We start from the raw sequence: 20,267 nt of genomic DNA, 5'->3' as shown, positions 1-20,267 counted from the left end.
TTACATCTAAAATAAATAACTTAAGCCTAATGAGGCACTATAAGGGAGGCATTATAACGGATACTTGGGGCTGTTTAGATAAGCGTCAAGAAATTCTAGATAAAGTTACTTCCCCCCCACATCTGGGGACAAAACTTCAACCCCTTAAATTTAAAATTTAAATGGAATTAAATTGTTTTACATAAATAAAACAATTTAATTCCAACTAGCCTTGAAGAATATTTGTCTTCTCCCCCCCCCCAGGAAATCGGAGGAAGTCTGCTGGTAATTCAAATCTAAAATTACCATTAGCATTTAGCATCAGTAGACGCAGATAATGCAAGAAAGCAAGCTTAAAAACATCAGCCAAAAAAAAAAAACTTCCTATTTCACCCATTCATTCATTCCAAAAGGTTTGTCCAGTTTTCCCCTGAATTAATTTAAGCTATCAACTTCCACAACGACCGATGGAAGTTTGTTCCAGCAATCAACCACTTGCTGGCTAAAGGAAATTTGCGCACATATATTCTACAATTGTCTTTCCTCAATTTGAATTTATGCTCCCTCAGGTGCGTAATCTGAACAAAAAGAAAAATTCCATCAGCATTGAGCTTGCTCAAACCATTATTATTATTATTAGCCATAGTGCAAGGAAGCCTGAGGCTTATGCTGCACCAGCCAAAAAAAAAAATTCCCGCATTACCCTGAGAGAGAGAGTGAGAGTCAGAAGTAGAAGGAAATCACCAAGAATGCAAGAAAGAGAAGAATGATGATATCCAGATTGGACCTTGGGTTTGCCAAGCCCATACTCACCAGATGTGAGCACCTGGGTTTAAATTCAAGGCCATATACACCCCAATTAGATCATCTCACATGTGCCTAGCCTCCAGACGCTGCAATCTGTACTCGTTCCAGCAGCTCTACATCCTTCCTAAAATGAGGCCACCAGACCTGTATGCAGTACTCAAGGTGTGGTCAGACCATTGCCTTATACATAATGTGCATAGTGTTGGGGTAAAGGCGCCTCCGGTGGTTTCCCATATCTGCGCCATATGAACTCTGTGGAGACAAACAGTATCACTGTGAAAGCCAGAAAAAATTTTTGTGTAAATGAAGTATTTTGCTGGGTTCTGTTGGGTGTTCTGGCTTTTGGCCGCAGGGCCCCTAGTGGGACCCCACGTTGCCCGCACACACCACTAGGAGGTAGCCAGGCTGCCCATAATTCTCTGGCTCTCCTCCAGGTCGCCTGAGCTTCCTGGAAAGAGACCAAGTAAAAAAATAAAATAAAATAAAAAAATAGGGTACAGGATGTACTGGAGAGGGTAAAGGAAAGGAAGTATAGACAGAGCGACGGAGGATGTAAGGGAAGGCATCCTCCGCAGGTTGGGTGGGAATTCTCTCACCTAAGCGGAAGTGGAAGAAGAGGGCCCTCGAGAGGGTGGGAAAACAATCACGTATCAAGAGAGACACGGATGAAACAATTCAAGCGACCTAAGTATCAAGTTCAGTAGCTAGAAGTGGTCACAATCCAGGTGAAGATGATCAGTATATGAGAAAATGGTGTTGATCAATTTGCATCAGTTCCAGGACGTTGTACCAGTGACCTTCTTCTAATGAAGAGTTCATGGGCCAAGGTAGAGAAAGCGTGGTACTGGTCTTCCTCATTGATCAGAAAATGTTCATTTCCTCGAGGCAAGGTATGTATTTTGCCCCTTATACAAGGGGATAATCGATAATCACCTCCTTGGTGATTATCCCTGCTATAAAAATTCCTGTATATCAGGGCCAACGAGTCGATCGCGGATTTAATTTCGGTCAATCACGACGAATTTTAAATATACAGTCATCCCTCGATTTGTGCACCTTGTGCAATGAAATTTTGATAGATGATAGATCGCGGCACATTTTGAAGGAAAAAAGTAGATCGCATCACAAATTAAGTTGGCCACTCTTGCTGTATATCATTGACAAGATCATATGAGCTGCTCTGGCATCCTGTCTGCACTGCTCAGAAAACTTCATATCTGAGTACACAATTACCCCCAAGTCTTTTTCATTCTCCGCTACCCTAAGTATAGTACCGAACAGTTAAGTTACTCTAGGGTACTGCTACCCATATGCAGTACCCCACAGTAACTTTGCATTTGTCAATATTAAACGTCAGTTGCCACCTCTCAGCCCATCTGCTCAACTTTTCTAGATCCTGTTGCAGTAGCGTACTGTCATTAACAAGCTTGCCAACCTTCGTACCGTCTGCAAGTTTGGACATTAAGCCTGATAAACATTCATTAATATCATTGATAAATATAGAAAATAATAATGGGCCGAACCTTGGGGGACTCCACTAATAACATTAGTCCACGAAGAGCAGTGTCCATTGATTACCACTCTCTCTGTCTTTTCTCACTCAACCATCCCTTTATCCATAGCAGCAACTTGTCCTTAATGCCATACTGCTCCAATTTGTACAGCCGTGTTCAATGTGGAAGAGTATAAAAAGCTTTCCAGAAATTCAAGTATATGATGTTATTTATTTATTTCAACAACTGTTATATTAGAGTTATTCGAGAACAAAGTCATGCCTGTGTTTCTGGACAAAAAACCCGAGTTTTTAAGACAAAAAAAAAAAAAAAAAAAAAAAAGAAGAAGAAGAAGAAGAAGAAAAAACATTGTTATCCTCGCCTGAGATAGACTAACTCAGCAACGGAGAATAATAATTTTTATTGTTGTTGAACTCGACGATGGTGTAACCATACATGTGTGTGGGTCTTTAGAGGCAAGTATTCACGGCCGATTTGCATGTGGCGCGACTAAAAATCCCATGATAACTCACAAGGAAACCCCTACTCTCGGCCTGAGAGTGATTAACTACAGCCTCGATTAAAGAGGACTTTTAGAAGTTCTTCCATCCTACGACGCGACTCGAACCCGACCTCTTCAAACGAGTGACAAGTTGTGAAACCACTAAACTGTCACGAAGGACGGTGTCGAAGATGTTGTATTGTAGTAGTAGCCAGAGTGCCAGCGGTAAAGGCTTATGAAAGTGTGTGGCGTGCCCTCAATAAAATATTTCATAGATGCGCCAATTAGTTGATACTGCTAAAATATAGATAGATATTCCTTTTTATTAATTTGGCAGTAGAAAAAAAAAAAAACAAGTTAGTGAGTGCATTTCAGGCGCGTTAGCAAATAGTAATAATTCATGGTTTTTCAGAAAAAAAAAAAAAAAGCGCAAAAAGCAAACGACTTTTATACGCGAACCGAGAACATTTCGTTTCTGCGCATTCGTCACATTCCACCAACGAATGCATGGTAACAAACATAATATCCATCGTTCAGCTACAATGTACTGTACGATATATGGATAGCCTATGTGATATGTATGAAAAAAAATAATAATAATTGCCAGAATTTGGTCCGATTTTAATGAAACGTGGGATGGCTGAGCAAATATAGTATTTCTAAAAGAAACGAATATAAAATTGCATGAAAATCCATACGCTAGGAGTCCAGCTATTGCATGCGGACAGACAGACGAACATGGTGAAGACAACAAGCGCTTTACGCATATACAAGGTGATTCACTACCAGTGCGACAAACTTGCAGGAGGTGTAGGGGGCACAAAGACGAATCGGAATCACATAGCATTGCAGGGTCCGAAATGCCTTCGTCATGCGGTAGAGGACGTTGAACGGGAGGGCGCGTGAACAGCGATCCCGCTGGAAGTCAGCATTTGCGAACCGGTTCCCGAGGCAGTGGGATGGACGAGTATTCAAACGTTGAACTGGGCGACATGCACCTCGCGTGTGGAGCTACGGACTGTGACGGGCGCGCCGCTCTGCGCTTGTACCAGGAACGTTTCCCGCACAGGCGTGCTCCTCATCATACGATTTTCGCACGTGTGCACAGAAGGTTACGTGAGACTTGTTGTTTCACGAGAGGTACCATGAATCGAGAGCGAACGACGAGGACGCCAGACAATGAGGAGAATGTTCTACGTCTTGCAGAAGGCAATCCGAGAACGAGTACTCGAGCGATAGGCCAACGATTGGGTATTTCCCAATCCACTGTATGGAGGATACTGTCAACAAACCAAATGAGTTCATACCATCTGCAACGCGTCCAATCATTGGAGCCTGAGAATTATCCACTCCGGAGGACTTTTGCTACTTGGTTTCTTCAACAGAAACGGTTCGCAAATGCTGACTTCCAGCGGGATCGCTGGAAGTCAGCATTTGCGAACCGTTTCACGCGACATCCCATTCAACGTCCTCTACCGCATGACAAAGGCATTTCGGACCCTGCAATGCTATGTGATTCCGATTTGTCTTTGTGGCCCCTACACCTCCTGCAAGTTTGTCCCACTGGTAGTGAATCAATAAGCGCTTAATAAGTTGAAAATATAAATTCTTTTAATTTGTTTTTCTGCATTACAGCGATTTAACATATTAAGAAAAACTTTCTTATATGATGAGACTGATTCATTGTTTCTTCTGGGAAAATCCCAAGCTATTTATTATTCATTTATTCTCAATGATCCGTTTATTTCACCATGTGATGAGAATTCTTTTTATAGCTTAAATCCGTATATATTTACTTCGTCCGGTACCAAATCATTCACAGGTAAGTGAGTATCAATTCTTCTATGATTAATTCCCTAAATGTTCCCATTTAGAATTTTCTGATGGTAATATCATCAGTTGGTCCCACCGTATATAATTTAAAAACTGTCTGAGACTACTGTAGTCTTTTTTCTTATCAAATTATGAATGACTGTTTTCTACAGCAGCAGCAGCAGCATGTTAGAGAGGCAAGAACAGACAGCAATACTCTTATCTGATTATCAGCAGTGATCCTTCATGTACAGTATTAAGAAACTGTAGATGAAAGAACCATTAGATGGCAGTGATCAACAGTGCACTGATGTGGGATTTAAAGGAAAGGGTTTTTGCTTTCGTAAAGGAGACTACAATGGTCTCAGACAGTTTTTAAATTCCATACAGTGGGACCAACTGATGATGTTACCATCAGCAAAATTCTAAATGGGAAGCATTCAGGGAAATAATCATAAAAGGTACTAGACTTTTCATTCCAACTAAGAAATACTGTTCAAGGCTTTGGCCTAAATGGATATCAGAGGAACTACTGAAACACGTGGCAGAGAGGAGAAATGCATGGTATTATCAGGTGATACAGAAGCCTATTGTAGATATACACTACAGTATTCTGTAACCAAATCATAAAGGACGTTAGGCAAACCTCACTGGCAAAGGTTGTTATTTGGTTTTTAGGAGCATTAGCAACTAAGGCCATATTGCTCCGGGAATATGCGGTGGTCATTCCCTGACCTTTCTGCATCCTCCGTATTTCGTGGTGACGGGCTCGAACCGCGGTCTAATTAAGAAGCGCGTGCTACGCACTGCTGCTCCTTCCCACCTGGCTACGGAGGCGCCGTATATTAATGAATATTGCATACAGTATTGTAAACAGTTTAGTATTTTGTAAATATTTAAAATATTTGTTTAGTTTGTAAATATTTCAGTTAAAAATATTTTAGTCCTGCTCTTTGGGATGCACCGATATTCCTCATGCATTATAGAACCGGAAGCAAAAGGCCTTTTTCTAAGTAACCTATGTAAACGCAGGTAGATAATTACATAGTGGTATTTATTCGACCTTGAGAATGCCGAGCACTACAAATGCACAGGTAAATAATTACATAGGTAATTTCCTGATTATAAATCGATCAGTGCGTATCGATAGGTGTGTCTTTTGCGTAGAAAAGATTTGACTTACTCCGTATACCTCTACATTTTACGTAGAAAAACGTGCGCGGGATTGGGCGAGCAAAGCGAGCAGGGGGCGAAGCCCACTAGTTATTATTATTATTAAAAATCTGTTTATAATCAATACACACCTCTATAAAGCTGCTCAACTAGGCGGTGACGGTTACATTCCATGAACAAAAACAATAAATATAACAAAACAAGAAGCTAAAACAGATTCTACATGCTACACATTCCCCACAGTTTCATTGTGACAGCAGTAATACTTCAGGAGCAAAATGGCATTTAACGTTTCTACTGGAATGGCTGCGCTTGTGATCATAATTGCGTGTTTATTATTAGATTATGTATTACCGAATCCTTTAGGCATTGCCCAAAGGATTCGGTAATACATAATCCAAACTTGGCCAACATTTTCATCAATTTTTTATGTTATTTGTACAGTTGCATCAAAGCCATTGAAAAGAACGAAGTACACTCCTGTAAGTACACTCCTTTCTATATGACAAAGGAGTAAACTTCCAGTAAATTCTGTAACAACTTTGATTAGATTCTACATGATTGAAAAAAAAAAAAAAAAAAAAAAAAAAAAAAAAATGTACTGAAAACCAGATTGCATTTCAACTGGATACCAATGAATAAAGAATTATGAATAACCCTGTCAAATATTCAGAACAAATTCACTCATCTTCACAGAAAGCAGAAATTTCAACTGGAATTTTTTTTCCCACGATGCTGTAACTGCAATTCACCGTCCTCGATGAGGGCAATAAACTCAGGATACCTGCAGAATTCTCTCGCTCTCCATACTGATCTAAAATTAGCATACAGCATTCCACTTCCTTCTTTTTACTTACGAGGTTAGGCAGTGAAGTTCAAATTTAACGGAAGCGTAAAATGGAAGAAAAGGAGGTGAACCATCAGATAAAAGGGAGGAATGCGACGAGGCCGGCATCCTTGTCACCAACAGGAAAATGCACTTCCGAATTAGTTCCCCAAAGTGACTCTCTCTCCTCCTACCATCACTCATAAAATGTCACTTTTGGTTAGTGTCTCTTATCGCCATCCTAAAGGACATGCGCTTATGGTACAATGCTAGCAAAATCGGGTGCTAAGAGCCGCTGACAACTGGGTGGGATGGAGGGGGAGGGTATATATAGATGGTTGTTTGATGAAACCGGCAATGAGCCGAAACCTGCAATAAGCAACGCCGAACAGCCTTCGATCTGTAGTACAAATAAAAACAACCAAAAAATATTTATTTATTTAATTAATTTATTTTAATATTGTTGACATTTAATCATCTCAGTTTTAATTTAATTTTGACTAGGTTTTAATCACCTTACAATATTTGAAAAATAGTAGCAATGCCATTGGATTTCATACATTGGGTTGAACACTGCGTATAATTATGGCAATTTTCCACGTTTGCAATTATAGAGAACGAACAGGAGAGGGAAGTAAAGAGAATTTGTTGCAATTTACACCGCTATTATGACTATACTCAATTTTGCTCTATTTACACGATTAAGGCTAAGAGAAGTTTTTCACATAACTTGATATCCCTCTCACTGCCTGTTTTGACTGTTTTCAGTCAATATCTGGACGTAGGTAAGGAGATCATCGTAATCTCTGAAGCTTTGCACTATGCCACTGGCAGATTACTTCGCTCAAAGCAAACTGCTTTCTTAACTTCCAAGTATATACCGGTAATTAACTTATAAAGTAGAAATTTAATTAATAAAATGAAGGCTAACAAGTCTCATGGTAGGATGAAATTAATATTAATTAATTCCGCCTTCCGTTAGCACAAAGATAAAAGAGGGATAAAAGAAGATAGAATAAGATGAGTTCGCTCGCACATAACTTTATGGTCTGATTTTGCTGTATTAAAACAACAATGACTTCTTGTCCTACTTAATTATTAATATTTAACTTAATATTGACTTATGAATATCTTTATTAATTCTGAGGCAAGTTTTCCATAATCCAATGCTGTCTACCAATGGTATACCCCAAAATGTCCAAGATGAAGGCGAATTGAATATCCAGCCTGAAATGAGTTTCCAAAGTCAGCCATAACGATGATCCCATGTTAGGTGAAAACAGCCTTTCGTGAGATAAGCCGCTCATTTTGGAAATTCCAATATGCTGTTCCTATAAATATGCTGTTGGCCTTGTAGGGTTGCTTCTCTGGATAGCAATGTAATTGTAAATTATCTGAGTTAAACTAAATAAATTTTGTACAATACAGATTTGTACAAAGTAGCCAGTTGGGGCAGGAGGAACGAAAGTATTATATATATCTTGTTTTACATAGGTTACGTCCCTTTTAAAACTGCTTTTAAAAATGAATAATTAGTGTTACTTTCCGAGTTTTTATCAGTGCTGTAGCTAAGATTGTATTAGCAAACCAAAATCCCACAAAAAAAAAAAAATCGTTTTCTTTTCAGTGGTTACGAAAACCACTGAAAAGAAAACGATATAATTATTGATAATAAACATGCGCTTAATAATAAATACGCTGAAAAACAATACAATCATTGTTTTCAGCAAATTCCTAAGTTCCGATGGGACTTAGTTCTTAACTGATGTCGGTGGAGCGAAAATAATTGTGATAAATTTGGTGATTTCCGATTTTCTGAAAAGAGACAGCGACTTGGTTTATGGAAAGAAACGCGAAACAACATTAATAAAAACTACTATTACTTTTTTTTTAATTGTATTTCATTCCATTAAAAGTCGAATTGCAAACAATTTTTTTAAAAAATACTTTATCATCAATAGCATATTACATTACAATCGTTAAACAATAGACGGGTATCACTAGTGTTCAACCAAAACCCGCCGAAATTTTCAAGCAGTGATTTTTTTTTTTTTTTTTTTGTGAAATTTTCATTTCACAAAAAAAAAAAAAAAAAAAAAAAAAATATTAGAAACAAAAACAAAATATTAGAAAATATTACGTATAAAAACTTAAAAGATAACGCGTCATAAATAATTTTCTAGAAAATGTCTCGACTCGCTATGCCACATTGCTTGTCAACTACACTGGTGTGCAAAACTTAAGGACTAGTAGGTTTTTACCTGTAGCTCCTCATAGTAGGAGTTGGCCTGGATATGGGAAAGCATACCAAAGGAACTTCGTCAGGTACAGAAATGATGAAGGAAACACCGACACAACAACGGAAACAAAAAGGTACAGAGGGACTTTATTCAAAAATGGCAACGTAGCACTGGCTGACATGATACAGATGCATCACTGCCAAAGATGCAACAAAGGGAAGAGGTGATCCTCAGTAGGAGATATGGCCACCCCTAATGTCGATGCAGGCTTTGCACCGCCTGTCCATACTTAGAACAATGTTGTTGATAAGTTCTTGCGGTAACATCGTCCATTCCTCTATCAGCGCCATCTTCAGCCGGTGAACATTTTCTGGTGGGTATGGACGTACCGCTAGGCGTCTCCCCAGAGCATCCAATATGTGTTCGATGGGATTTAGATCGGTAGGGGGGAGAGGATGGGCAGGCCAATCCATACGAACAATGTCCTCACTTTCCAAAAGCATATCAATAGCTACAGTGCGATGGGGTGTGGCGTTATCATCCATAAACACGAACTCGGGGACAATGGCACCTCGGAACAGACGCAAATGGGGAAGGATTACCTCAGTACAGTAGCGTGCACCGGTTACAGTACCGCCTTCCAGTATCTGCAGTTGTGAACGTCCATCCAAGGTAACGCCTCCCCAGACGAGAACACTTCGACCGCCATATCGATCCCTTTCAGTGACGTTTGCGGGGTGATACCGTGTGCCAACCTCTCGCCAGATTAGCTGACGTCCAGAATCGCTGCTGAGACTGAATCTACTCTCATCAGTAAAGAGTACCTTACCCCACTGCGCTGCTGTCCAGTCCTTGTGTTCGATGCACCACTGCAAACGGTGTCTCCGATGGGCAGGTGTTAAAGGGACACAGCGTACTGGACGTGTCGGGCAAACAATCCCCCTTTGTGGAGTCGCCTGCCACACTAAACTGCGATATCCTGCGTCCTGTGCAGCTGGTTTGCAATGGATCCCGCTGTCTGGTGTCGGTCCCCTCTTGGCCTGTAGGAGTATACAGCGGTCATCATTGGACGTTGTTTTTCGTGGACGACCACCACTGGTCCTTCGAACAGCTGTACCTGTCGTTCTGAAGGCTGACCACGCACGTGAGACGATGCTATGGGCGATACCGGACTCTGCAGCCACACCCCTCGCATTTCGCGTTTCCTAATTATTCGAACCCGGGTAAAGTCATCCATCCAGATGTTGTCCACTGGCCATTTCGTTGTCTGTAGCACTGTATGAAACCAATCGAATGTCTGTAACAATCGTGCTCACTATCGGTAATTTGCACATAACTGCTGCTTTTATCTGTTTATGTGAGCCCACTCATCACGATTCAAATTTTTGCGTGTGCACCAGCTTTCTACTGAATGGCCATAGTTATGCAAATCAACAGGCTGTTTCGTTTGATTTTGTGGTTGTAATCTTTAGAAATAGTGTTGGTCCTTAAGTTTTGCACACCATAGTATGTATGATCTGCATCCGTACTGCTTCTACCAAATGGGGCCAATCAGTCGTCTAGTGGAGGTGAAACAATTATTTTATTCAGCCATATTGGATAAAGGTATCACGTGATTAATACTCCTGAGGCCCCTGGTCATTATGTCCAAGGATGGTACGACATGCTGTAAGGAGCTTTCTCCATATGCTAGCATTGCTTCAATAATTGGTAGGTGTAGTCATATTATCCAATGGATTATTGAAATCAAAGTACTGTGTCACATCTTAGGTATAAATTTCCGTATTTTAATCGTAATTGCGATAAATAAAAGGGAACTTTGATAGACAAACAGTATGATGATTAAAATCTTAAAAATTAATCATTTTAATCAATAAATCCGGTACAGTAAAAGCCTGGAGAAAACCTTTAATATTTTACAAAAATATCAGTAAGATAGAAATTACATTAAAATATTTGAAAAATCCGATCTATTCAAATTTCTAAAATAATATAACGAATATACGTATATTCGAAATATTTGAGAAAGTAACGCTAACTCTGCTACCTGGATCGATATTAGGTCAAGGTCGGTGTCTTATGCGACACCTGTGAATTATTAATATACGATAAATGAGCGAAAACACCATATGCACGAAGTCATGGTTCGAAGGTGTGTTTACGTTTACATTATATATAGGAAAGGAAATAAATTAGAAAAATTCTGCTTTCCGGCGAGAAAATATGAGTAACATTTTAACATTTAAAATTTCTTTCAGTATTAATCATCTCCAGAGCCTGACACGAGAATTTGTATAAAGTGACTGTAGCAATGAGTTCCCAAAATTTAATTTCATAAATGGTACGTTTCGCATCACTAAAATTAAAATTGCAATAAATATTCCAAGCGAATCCAGTGTGGCAAGAAAGAATTACACTAATATATTGCAGCATACGTTATAATAAAGGCCTGCCACCGAGATTCTAACAAGTTTCATTAATTATAAAGATGACAGCTTAATGATGACATTAACTTATAGGGAAGGCGTGACGTGAATCATACCCCGTGCAATATAAGACTGCATTCAGGCTTTGATAAATGCCAAAATCTGTATTTGAACTGTAAGAAATACAGAACTCATTTTACATTAGCTTTATTTACGCGTGCGCATAATGTATACAAACTCACTAAAATCTATTGCGTACTGAAGACGCATGGTACTTACCTTCGCCAACCACATAATACTTCATAGAGGCGATACCCCATGTCACAGGGGGCGCTCAATTCCAGTTAAACGTTGAAAATTTTCAAGGATCCAAAAGAGAATTCGTTGCTTTCTTGTCGTATTCCAGGCTGGGGAAATTCGAGTAAAATCCACGAAACGAATAATTATAACAGCTGACAACCATCGTATTTTCTGTAATCAAGTCACCACAGTGCACTGCGGCGAACTGCAGATACGGCAGTAAACGCCATTACCGAATAGTGTCGTACGGCCAGCCGTAGCCGTTGAAATCGAATCGTTTGCGTAAGGGTTAGCCATTTATCGACAAAACACTCGCAAATGCTTCTGAAATAGCTGTGCATTCTGCAGTCTGTAGAATCTTGGACAATACGTGCATCCATCTTGCATAAGTATCTTAGTGTGGAAGAGAACTCACTCCACTTTCTGGAAATGGCAACACCTATGGACCGAACCTACTACAGAACAGGGTAGGGATAGGAGATGCGCGCGGATGCTAGCCGAAGAGAAAATGAACGCGAAAAGCCTGGAAGTAACATAACATCTACAACACGTTTATAAATTATGAAACGTTATCAAATGGCATAGTTTCTTTGCTAAGAGAAGAGGGAAGTTCATTCACAAAAACTATATTGGAGAAGATATTCGATCAGATACTGCTTCGAACGAATCATCCGATCGAAAAGTTTACTGGAATGAGATGATTCATCTTAATCATTTATTCATTTCTTTTAAGCAGCGCCTAAATCGTTTCTAATAGAGCACAAAAAAACATTATTCGTACGAGGATGATTTAAAAATTATCGCTAACTTCTAAAACCGATTATGATATTCAGAAAACGTCCAAGATGGGACACACTAATTGCACAGACCTTGTTTAAATACCTGAGGAACTAAAATCTGTAATATCACTAAGCAATTATTACATCCAGTTTTTGACTAATCTATGATTTTATTGCTGTTGAAATTACGCTGGTGCTTTAACGATAAGGAACTAAAAAACGTAAATATATCAAAAAAAAAAAAAAACATTTTATTAGATTATGGCTAAAAGTTGATGAGACATTCGTTTTACTATCATAGTAATGCACAAAAACTTAATAAATTTCGATCGATAACTCATGGAAGCATACCCTATAAGGCGTGTGATCTCCGTGGGGTAGCAACAGAGGTAAAATCGACGCCTCATGCTGAGGAGACTTAATTAGTACTAGAAGTATCAGTTCCTACTCTTACGTAAAGACTGATGGCTATCAATCCTACTGCCTAGAGCATCTCAGGCATGTTCTCCTGAAATGAGATCTGTATATTATTATTATTAGTTTATTTCTAGTCGGCTGTTCCAGACAGACTATACTCTACCTCTGGAGGTACTGGTTCACTGGGAGAGCTCTGTGAGGACATGCATTTACCCCCAGAAAGGCTGGAAGAATTTTGCCAGCAAAAAGAACAAACGTAAGGATCAAAGATCTTGTCTGAATACTGCAAAGCTATCAGTGCTCCTTCCGGGAACACACGAAGATGTGGATGGCCACTGACTGATTCCGGCCCACGCCATTAAACTGTCACTCCCAATCGCGTCTCTTTTTGCAATGTCAGCGAAATGGAATCCAGTTCTCCCAAGTTCCCTCCTCATAAACGTATATCGAGAAGTGTGTTGATTGGGTCCAATATGCTCCAAGGTTCATCAACATGCTATCAGCAGAAATTCAAATTGACTCTTGTGGATGTGGCTCAAGAGAACACATACTGCTGGTTGTCGTGCATAATCCTCCTCTCTCATAAACCATTCTGTAGACCCGTACGTCTGGATACAAGCCTCCTGTAAATTCTAAGTTTTGAAGCCAATTGCCATGCTATGAAGTCTTGCTATGAGTTTAAAAGTTTCATCAAAAAAAAAAAAAAAGAAGATATTTTTGCATATTGAAAATTCTGCTGAATTTAACTCTCATGTACAGACTAACGTTTAAATTAGTTCAATGTAAACTTAACTGAATATAATTTTATAACAAAAATATTAATTGAAAAAAACTGTATAAACCAATTTATTCATTGTAATTATTTCTTTTTTAACATCAAAAATTTCACCTTTTATTGACTTTAAAACTTTTAACTTCTTAGTAGGTCAACTTAAATGATCATGGCCTGACGTAGCCCAGTGGTCAGGAGCGAGAGTGCATAGCACGCGTTCCTTGAGTGGACCGGGGTTCAAGCCCGTGACTAGTAAATACGATAAATATTTGTATTGACGATTTATTGTAAACTCTACTGACTTGGTTGTCGTGCCGGAGTATAAACAGAAAATTTATTTATAAAAATGCAATTAACACATGCATTACGATCGTACAAAACTGTAATGTGGTGGAATAAATAAATAAAAAACGTTCAGTTCACTTAAAAATATTTCTTACTTTTAAGAGTAAAGTAAACCCAAGCAATGCTGTAATTAATTTAGGTTCGACAGCCGTACGTAACGTACCCAAATATGGGTGCTCCTGGGGACACGCAATTAGTGTGCCTATTCTTAACCTGGCTACTGCGCCAGGTGTCATACAAATTATAACTACGAGTAAGATAACTTGATTTAAGATATCTTTTTCTGTGTTTTTTCTTTTTTTTGGCTTATATTAAAGTGGAAAAAAAAGACAATTTTCGGTGCATTTATTAATTCTTGTAGCATGGACATTACAAGATTTCTAAATGTGTCTTGTGGTATCTGGTACCAACACGTAACCAGAAATCCTTTAACTCCTGTAAGGTCCGTGGTTGAGACGCCGCAGATCGGAGTTGCTGTTCCAACACAAACCACAGATGCTCGATGGGATTGATGTCTGCGGAATTTGGAGGCCAGGGCAATACCTGGAAGTCTTCCTCATCTTCCGCGAACCAGTCTCGAACAATCCGGGCGGTCTGGCATGGCGCATTATCCTGCTGAAAGACGGCACCGCCAGAGGGGAGGACCGTTGCCATGAAAGGGTGTACCTGGTCAACAGTGATGTTTAGGCAGGTGGTAGACGTCAGAGTGCCCGGCACATGGATGACTGGACCCAGGGTATCCCAGCAGAACATCGTCCAAAGCATGACACCGCCGCCACCGGCTTGTTTTCGCGCCAACGGTGCATCCAGGTACCATCACTTCCCCAGGTAAACGACGCACACGTACCTGGCCGTCCACGTGGTGCAACAGGAAACGTGATTCATCGGACCAGACGACCTTCTTCCAATCACTCAAGGTGCAGTTTCCATGCTCGTGTGCTGTAGGCGCTGTCGCCGGTGAACCGTAGTTAGCATGGGCATTCGGAGCGGCCTGCGGATATAAAGCCCAATTTTCAGCAGAGTTCGATGTACTGTGTTTTGTGGAACATTATTCCCGTCACCAGCATTCCAATTACCGACGAGTTGCGCCACAGTCGCCTTTCTGTTGCGACGTACCATCCGGGAGAGGCTTCGCTTACCTCGAGCATCGATGAGCTCGGGCATCGAGGTCGTATAACACCTCGCGGGCGGTTCGTGGGTTCCCCCTCCTCGGACCATTTTCGGTAGGTACTAACAACGGCTGACTGCGAGCATCCCGCTAGCCGTGCCGTTTCGAATATGCTCTGACCCAGTCATCTGGCCATTACAATTTGGCCTTTGTCAAACTCGCTTAAGTCCACTGCTTTTCCCATCTGAAGACCAAGAGTAACACTAATTAATGGAGCTCAGTATCAGGCGTTTTTATGCCGTGTCCCGACCCGCACACGCGCCGTAGTTCACCTGCAGTTGCTTCAATTTGCATAACGACTCGCTGGTCATAATGTTTTGGCTCATCGGTCCGTATATGCATGTTAAGATATGATATGAATTAGGCGAAGTTACAGTGTTTTGCCTCAGCCGCTGCAAACGCTAGCGCTGTTCCTGGCAGACATTGTGCCCTTCTTCTGGGTTAGAAGTCTGGGAACCAACCTAGCAGACATATGCAACTGTTGATGGATGATGTTCTCTGCAGATTCTACACTAATTTGCAGCTCTACAACTAGTTCTTTGACAATAAAATGGCAATCTTCCAGGATTAATGCCTCAATATTTGCTATACACGCTCCTGTTATGGCAGGTGCTGGGCTTCCTGGGATTTCTTCATCATGCACTTTGGTTCTTCCTCAATGCATGATGAAGAAATCGTCCATGATAGAATCTTCCACATTTGAATTGTTTATACCAATGTGCAACAAAACGCTGCAACCTGGGCAGTCTTTTCCATAAACAGCGACCATTTCTTCGTGGATTGTTTTGGATGTTTTCCCTTGCAGAAAAAGGAACTTAATCACTGATCTGTAATACACTTTATCCATTGTGACACTTCACTTTATTCAGTGCTGAAACAAAAAAAAAAAAAAAAAGAATTGTCAGATCGACACCAAAATTTGTGTGACTGCTATAGAGATTTCAAGGTATCAAAAAAAAAAAAAAAAAAAAATATATATATATATATATATATATATATATATATATATATATATATATATACATATATAATCTTTCTATCGCAACTACTTCTAGGTGAATACAAATGGTTTTTCAATCTTCCTCGCATTTGACCATTTTTACGTAATACTTGATACGACAACATTTACTTTAAAAAAGGAAACTGGTCTTTTTCTTAAGAGGTCGTTAACTTTAGGAGTTAGAGACAACATTCAATTTTATTAGCTGCAATTAAAATCAAGCTCGATTTGATTAAAGCAGGGGGGAAGTAAATTAATAAAGATAGTAAATAAAACTAAATTTCAATATACAGTGTCATTCATGTTTTCCTCAGAATAGACACAGCAAATGTTAAACACTGCATTATTAAAATTATATAAAAAATAAATTTGATAAAAATATATAACAAAATTTCCAAAGATCCCTCATTAGCGCAAAGAAATGGCACTGGAGCAAGAAGGACGAGAAGATTAATTTGATTTTATTTTGTTGCAAAGTACATGCCATTGCATCAGCACTTGAGAATACGGGGATTTTATATCATAATAAACATCCGGGTAGAAAGGCATAACTTCAAGAAAGTAATCAGGAAAAAAATGTTCTCCGCACCTCTTTAAAAGGTGCAGACAACAAAAGATGAGGCAGATCCAGGAAATGACTTCAGTGTTCTCGGATCGTTATACCAAATCTTTAAAAAAACTTCCTGCGGTGAAAAAATGATTAAATGGAAGGCAAAATAAGTTGGGGTTTTTAAGATCCTATTTATCGGTGCAGACGTTCGCATTTCGACCTCAAGGCTACTTACCACCGCGCATTTCCTGCTTAATATGGGAGCGCCTGTTCTAAAATAGCGATGATTTGGAGCTACTTCGTTCCATTCTGTTATTGCTCTGAGTAACTTTCCTTTGATACCTCAAGGATTTAAAGTTATTAAGGCTGATGAGGGAGCAGCTTCAAGAGTCCTGCAAATATCAAGTACAAAAATATGAAAGAAGTTCTTTTTTTATTGCATTTCTCCACACTTAATCGACTGATTTAGGTGGCGCTGTAAATGGTTCACCGAGATCTAGCGCCTCGAATGCTGTTCATTCAATTAAATTACAACGTTTTATGCTAATCAATTTAAATTAAAGATTTAGTTATTTTACTCTTTTAATTGTGGGTAATTTTGTTCTAAAATATTGTGTACGGTATTAGGTTCGACTAGGGTTATCATATATAAAATTTAATTTTTTTGATTGCGGTCAATTTTTCTTATTTACGAATTCATAATTAATTAATAATAAGTCAAACATCACACAAAAGCGATGACGCTTTCTGTTTCCTTTTTTTTAAGAGCGTTTTATTTACAGTTTTAATGCAGTATTTTTTAGCTTTAGAGAGGGAGAGGGAGGAGACTTAAAAAAGTATATAAGAGAAGAGTAATGAATATTATACAGTTGTAATTAAACTGAACGGCTGAGTTTAGAGAAGGTAAAACTATAGTTTTATTAAATGTTCTATAAAGTTATAATCTTATTAATTAATTGATAAGAAGAAGATTGATAAGTATGTAACTGTATTTACTTTTCATTTCAGTTAATCACAGAAAAATTTCAATTTCAATTAATTTTAAGAAAAATAAAATACAATGTGCCTGAAATGTAACGCACTGCGGGCATTACCAAACTTGTAATGAAGTACGTCATCGGACTTTAGACTTTACTTAATAAGAAAAAGTTCAATGATATCACATATTCAGCGTATGTTTCTTTGATCCCTGGAAAGCTTTTAAGATCAGTCATATTGCGCGAAAGTATATTGCGCATATTACTCTAGAACAAAAAGGTGGATCGCAGGCCCTAGTGGGTAGCATCACTTGTATTATCACCGTCCTTCCCCCCCCCCCCCCACACACACCGGATGGAAAAGATACGAGTTCAAAACCAGTCAGAGACGCAAGAATTTTTATTGTATTTTTCACAACGTGGCTGAGTTAGTCAGTCGCAGACGAGGAAAGCAAGGTTTCTTTTTTTTTCCCCGGGAGACTCGGGTTTTTATGTCTGTAAATACACCCAATTTACAGACATTATATACGGCGCAATATGGCCTAATTGCTGATGCGCCTGCAACAACCAACCAATCGGATGGCGAATAAATTTTCAACCTACGTTCTGCGTTCTTTAGAAAAATTTCTAACCTGTTACAATTTCACAGCGCTCGTTCCCTTCCCAAAAATCGGCATAAATGAAAGTATGTTTTCGCGATTAATCATCGCGACCACATCTGGAAAAGAACTGCAATAAATCATAAATTATAGTGTCTTGTACTTATTTTGATTTCGTGTGGTTTTTGACGGTCACGTGTCACCCTAGATATATTTTACATTAATGTGCGATTAATTCCTTTAAGCAGAATTTTAATTAATTAAACTCACGATAAACTCATTTATTGTTCAGCAACACATCTTCAAGTGATTAATGCTCCAGTAAAAGAGATCGGACGTATTATTGAACAATAGATGATTTTATCGTGGTGTAAAGCGTGCAAGTAATCAAAATTAATCTTGATGCAACGGTATAGTTAGTAGAAAATTGTTCAAAATTACAATACAGGCCATTTCTGAGAATCCTTAGAAGTACAAAAACAGCCTTAATCCAAACTATGAGATGCATCTTCACATAATGACAACTCCTTAAAACTTCGTTTCTCTGAAGATTCCTCGTAAGTGGCATTTTCTGGACATTTTCCAAACTCGTACTTGACAACCTGACTGAAGTGTAGTTAGACTCGTTTCTCTATCGAAAGTCTTCTCATCGTACAAGGTTTGATTAAAAAGTTCAGTGCACGTTGCAAAATTAATTTTATTCAAAAACCAATTTTTATACTGTTAATATTTTTCAAAATAATCTCCTTTTGCAATCACACACTTGTTCCATCATCCCTATCACTGATCATTTTTGAATGTTTTGTTTTGGGAATTAAAAAATAAAATAAATTTTCTGTTTATACTCCGGGACAACCAAACGGTCAGAGGAGGTCATAAGATAGACAGAATACAAGAAACAGCACCGCATTCAGTAGTCACGGGCTTGAACCCCGGTCACTCAAAGCACGTGTACTTATGCACCCGCGCGCCTGGCCACTAGGCTACGGCGACCTGCTTTTAGACAGTCCATCGTGTTTGATTGGAGTCCTTGAATTTTTATGTTTGGGAACAGCCAAAAGTCGCGTGTGCCAAATAAGAAAATTTGTAAATTTTTGTAGGTCGAAAATTTACGGATGACGAGTGACACAGCGGATTGTCGTAGTGAAGGAGCCAACCATTTCGCCATTTTTCGAGTCGTTTATGGCTGATTACATTTCTGAACAGTTTTAAAACTTTTAATTTCTTGTTATGTGTGTCTTATGCAAGGCGACGCCTAAACGTTAGGTTAAACTCCGCCATGGTTCTCTGTGATGATATACAAAACTCTGTACAATGGCCAGAAATGAATGTGGTGCTTATATTTGCGTAATGTGTGCGTTGTGTTGTTTAATTGTTTCTAACCACTAAGCTACCAGAAAGCAGCGATCACCAGGAAGGCTGCTTCCCGATATCCGTCCAGGCCACGAGGAGGCGGACCCAACTATACACGTACAGTACTAAACGAAATTGTTGGTACCCACAGGAAGAAGTGCAAGTCGTACACACAACACATTAATTTGTAGACTGCAGACTAAGGCGCATTTAGGGCTAGAGCCTCAAGCTGCGAACAAATTTAGACTATGTATATAAAGTGCTTAGCATCATAATACACAGCCATTTCTGAATAATGAATAAACAGAAAATTTTTAAGGTGGCATCGTTTTAGGTTATATCTCATATTGTGAATGCCTTCACAACGAGTTGCCATGATATTGCACTACTTCGAATAAGTAACGCTTCACCTAAGGAGAAGACTAGTGTTACTTATTCTCAGATAGGTACCACCACCCAGACAGCACTGTTTCAGGGCTATTTGATGTATGTATGTGAATATCTACTCGAATATCCACTTGTCCCTATTAGACTTAGAAAAGCAAAAAAGGTAGAGGGAAAGTTATAGTAGGAGTGGAAGAGGAAAAGAAACAGTGTAGAAGAATGAAAGGGACAGTAACTCCTTCAACTCACACCACTCAAAAACTCATAAACTCCTCGAATAGGCAACGCTTCCCCAGTGGAGAAGGCTGTTGTTACCTATTCTCGGAAACTCCGGACATCATCAAGCTCCCCCTAGCAGCACTGTT

At 39.2% G+C, this 20,267-nt stretch overlaps 1 protein-coding gene across 8 annotated transcripts in view; it reads right to left on the bottom strand.

Moving 5' to 3' along the window:
• The window catches only part of LOC150075824 (uncharacterized), a 376,562-nt gene that overhangs the window by 199,900 nt on the left and 156,395 nt on the right, over positions 1 to 20,267 (bottom strand). The window contains exon 1 of one of the 8 annotated variants that reach the window (XM_090387485.1): positions 11,538 to 11,912. The exons of the other annotated variants lie outside the window; for them this stretch is intronic. Coding sequence (XP_090243611.1) covers positions 11,538 to 11,552 — 15 coding nt within the window. The 5' untranslated portion in view covers positions 11,553 to 11,912. Of the gene's footprint in view, positions 1 to 11,537; positions 11,913 to 20,267 lie in introns of those variants that run through there. 8 annotated transcript variants of the gene reach the window in all.

The sequence above is a fragment of the Mastigoproctus giganteus genome, chromosome 13 (genome assembly GCF_048544385.1).
Source record: "Mastigoproctus giganteus isolate SK-2022 chromosome 13, ASM4854438v1, whole genome shotgun sequence".
Lineage (NCBI taxonomy): Eukaryota > Metazoa > Arthropoda > Arachnida > Uropygi > Thelyphonidae > Mastigoproctus > Mastigoproctus giganteus.
Note: the sequence above shows the minus strand (reverse complement) of the source record. Positions and strands in the feature narration are given on the sequence as shown.